This window comes from Pteropus vampyrus, unplaced genomic scaffold (assembly GCF_000151845.1).
Source record: "Pteropus vampyrus isolate Shadow unplaced genomic scaffold, Pvam_2.0 Scaffold591, whole genome shotgun sequence".
NCBI classification, from domain to species: Eukaryota; Metazoa; Chordata; class Mammalia; order Chiroptera; family Pteropodidae; genus Pteropus; species Pteropus vampyrus.
Window position 1 is genome coordinate 9,032 of NW_011889372.1, and position 3,079 is coordinate 12,110.

The following is a 3,079-nucleotide window of genomic DNA, read 5'->3' on the forward strand; positions in this document are numbered from 1 at the left end:
ATGATGTAGGTACTATATTCTTCTCATTTTACAGAAAGGTTAACTGAGGCATAGAAAATTTAAGTAACTTGTTTAAAGTGCCATTCACTAGATTAATACAGAGCTGCAATACGAAACAAGGAAATCTGGCTTCTTCCGTCATCCTGTAATCTATACTTGCCAATAGATATTCTACACATAAACACACATATCCACACACACATATGTACTTTTCTGAAGTATTTACTACAACCCTTAAGACAACCTGATACAACCCATTTTAGCATTAACTCCAAACTAGTGATCATTGAACAGTAGTCTGACTATTATTTAGCAGTAATTTTGAAACAAAAGTTTTCTTATATGTTGGGGTTATAAAATGCATTTGACTGTATGAAGAATAAATGTTTGACAGAGTCTCCTGTGTGAGAAGTGATGTATGTGGTAAAGTTGTTGCTGATTCCCAGTTAGAGCTCGTAATTTGGGAATTAGATGAATCTTGGACCCTCATATCTCACAAGGCATCTACCTTAGATTCTATGGCTTTCTTAGCAGCATCTTTTACATCTTTGTTTCGCAAACAGTAAATCAGTGGGTTCAGCCCTGGGATGATAACAGTGTAGAACACTGAGATAAATTTATCAATATTGGGTGAATACAGGTAACTGGGCCGTGAGTTAATGAAGAGAAGAGTCCCCTGATAGATGGCCACAGAAATCAGATGAGGCGCACATGTAGAGAAGGACTTCTTCCTTCCGCTGGAAGAGCGGATCTTGAAGACTGAGTGAAGAATGAAAGCATAGGAGGTGATGATAATGATGAAACCGATAATTTCCACCGAGCTGCCGTTCGTGGAGAGGAGCCACTCATTAACTGATGTGTCTGTGCAAGATAGCTTAAGCAGGGGAGGGAGGTCACAGAAGAAATGATTAATGACATTTTTATCACAATATTTGAGAATAAATGCAAAGATTGTGTGAACCAGGGAACTCATGTTGCCTCCAATGTATGACAAGATGATCAACCATATGCAGATTCCCCGAGACATCACACCCGTGTACAGTAAAGGGTTACAGATGGCGACATAGCGATCGTATGCCATGGCAGCCAAGATAAAGGATTCCGTATCTGCAAAAGCACAGAAGAAGTAAAACTGCAGGGCACAGCCATAATAGGAAATAGATGTGTTCTCTGAGAGGAAATTGACCAGCATTTTGGGAACAATGGCTGAAGAATAGCAAAGGTCTACGAAGGATAAGTTGCTAAGGAAAAAATACATGGGGGTTTGAAGGCGCGGATCGATTCTGATTAACATCATTAATCCAATGTTTGCCAGTAAAATTATACCATACAACGTCAGAAACACGAGGAAGAGGACAATCTGCAGTTCAGGGCGTGTTGAAAACCCTAACAGAATAAACTCAGTCACCAAGGTGCTGTTTCCATCTATAAATTCCATATTCTGTGTTTCCTTTTTAGGAGAATTCTACCATCCTAAAATGTTATATTGATGGAAAGAGAAAAATAATTTGATAAAATTATTGTTATTTCATTGTTTCAACAAACGTACAAAAAAGCGATCTAATAAAGAACCCCAGCCCAAACTGCCTTTTAAATACAAACGCTGAGAAATATATTTCAGAATTTAGTAGCTATGAGATTTGAAGGTTGCTAGTTTTTATTTTATTTGTTTGATTAATGAGCACTTCTTCCTATGGACAGTTGTCTCTCTGCATGCGAGGGTCATGTCTGAGTCTCCTTACCTATTTGTATGCCAAATATTGCACAATCGTTGGCCCAGAAGATTAGAGGAAGTAATGAATTCATTAATGGACTGATGATGTCACGAGGAGAAAAATATATATATAATTAAAAATAAATGGACTTATAGAATATACTTTGGAATGATAATTACAGAACAATTTGCTCTATCTGTCCAGAATTTAATAGATAGTGGTATGCTGTATTCTTGACAGAGTAGATGTGTGGTGTAATGAAAGATACACCAATTATTTTTTTAAATAGAAAGTAAAAGTGATCTTAGTGAAATGAAAACAAATTTTAGTAAACATTAGTTATGAGTATATATTTTTCATCGGAAAGAGTTTAAGGTAATTCCATAAATCCTGTCAAGATACTAAACTAAATGGATTAATTGTTTCTTCACATGTATTATAATTCTTGGCCTCTAGGAAGTGCTCAATAAATATGAATTGACTGAGTAAAGCAGTCAAAAAAAAGTAGTCATGAACTGACTTATAATTAAATAAAATTACTCTATATGGCCTTCCCATTGATTACATGCTATGAGGAAAAGAAAATAGTTAGCTGCCATTGATTTTTAATACTAATATGATTTAGGTTGTTGAGTCTAAGAATTCTGCCAATTTTTCCTTCTGTGGCCTCAGAAGTTTTCCAGGAATGGAAGGAATTTGACCTAACTTTGAAGTACAAGAAATTTTATCTTAACGTTGAATGATAGACTTCAAAATATGTAAAACAAAACCAGTAAAGCATCTCATAGGCTATGTTAGTGCAGCCATGATGGGCAGGAGGAGAACAAAATGATTTGGGTTCATTCTCTCATTTATGCAAAAATATTTGAACAGTGACATGCTAAAAACTTTATTTATTTCTATGATCTGATCATTAAAACCATCTTATGATACAGGTACAAAGAAGAATCTTGAGAGAATCAGAAGGGTTAATGTTTTGTGTTATGTTTGTGTTATGTTTTAGCTTCAGAGAGTATGAAGGACATATAATACTACATTAGGAGAGTGGTTAATTTATTCTTATTTTGCTTGCTTACAAAGTAACCAAGGTGTTTAGGAAAGATAAGACCTTAATATGCAGTTAGTTTTAATTTTGTTAGACTCTTCTATTGGTTGCATATAAGCTTTTGCATCGCTCTCTCTCTCTTTCTCTCTCTCTCTCACACACACACGCACACAGATTATAAGAATGATAACAAATATCTCAAAAAGTTGTTGTATGGATTAAATTAGAAAAATTATCTATAATCTATCTATCATCTATCTATCTAACTATCATCTATCTATCTATCATCTATCTACCTATCTATCTACATATTTATCCT

The 3,079-nt window shown here is 34.8% G+C and overlaps 1 protein-coding gene across 1 annotated transcript; it reads right to left on the reverse strand.

Moving 5' to 3' along the window:
* Positions 1-493: 493 nt before the first annotated feature.
* Positions 494-1,438, reverse strand: LOC105308551 (olfactory receptor-like protein OLF1). The gene has a single exon (XM_011384554.1). It carries the CDS (start codon positions 1,436-1,438, stop codon positions 494-496), a length of 945 nt encoding a protein of 314 aa, XP_011382856.1.
* Between the last annotated feature and the right edge of the window lie 1,641 nt (positions 1,439-3,079).

Excerpts from the sequence above, each read along its gene's own strand:
- LOC105308551 (XM_011384554.1), bottom strand. The coding sequence starts at position 1,438 with ATGGAATTTATAGATGGAAACAGCACCTTGGTGACTGAGTTTATTCTG.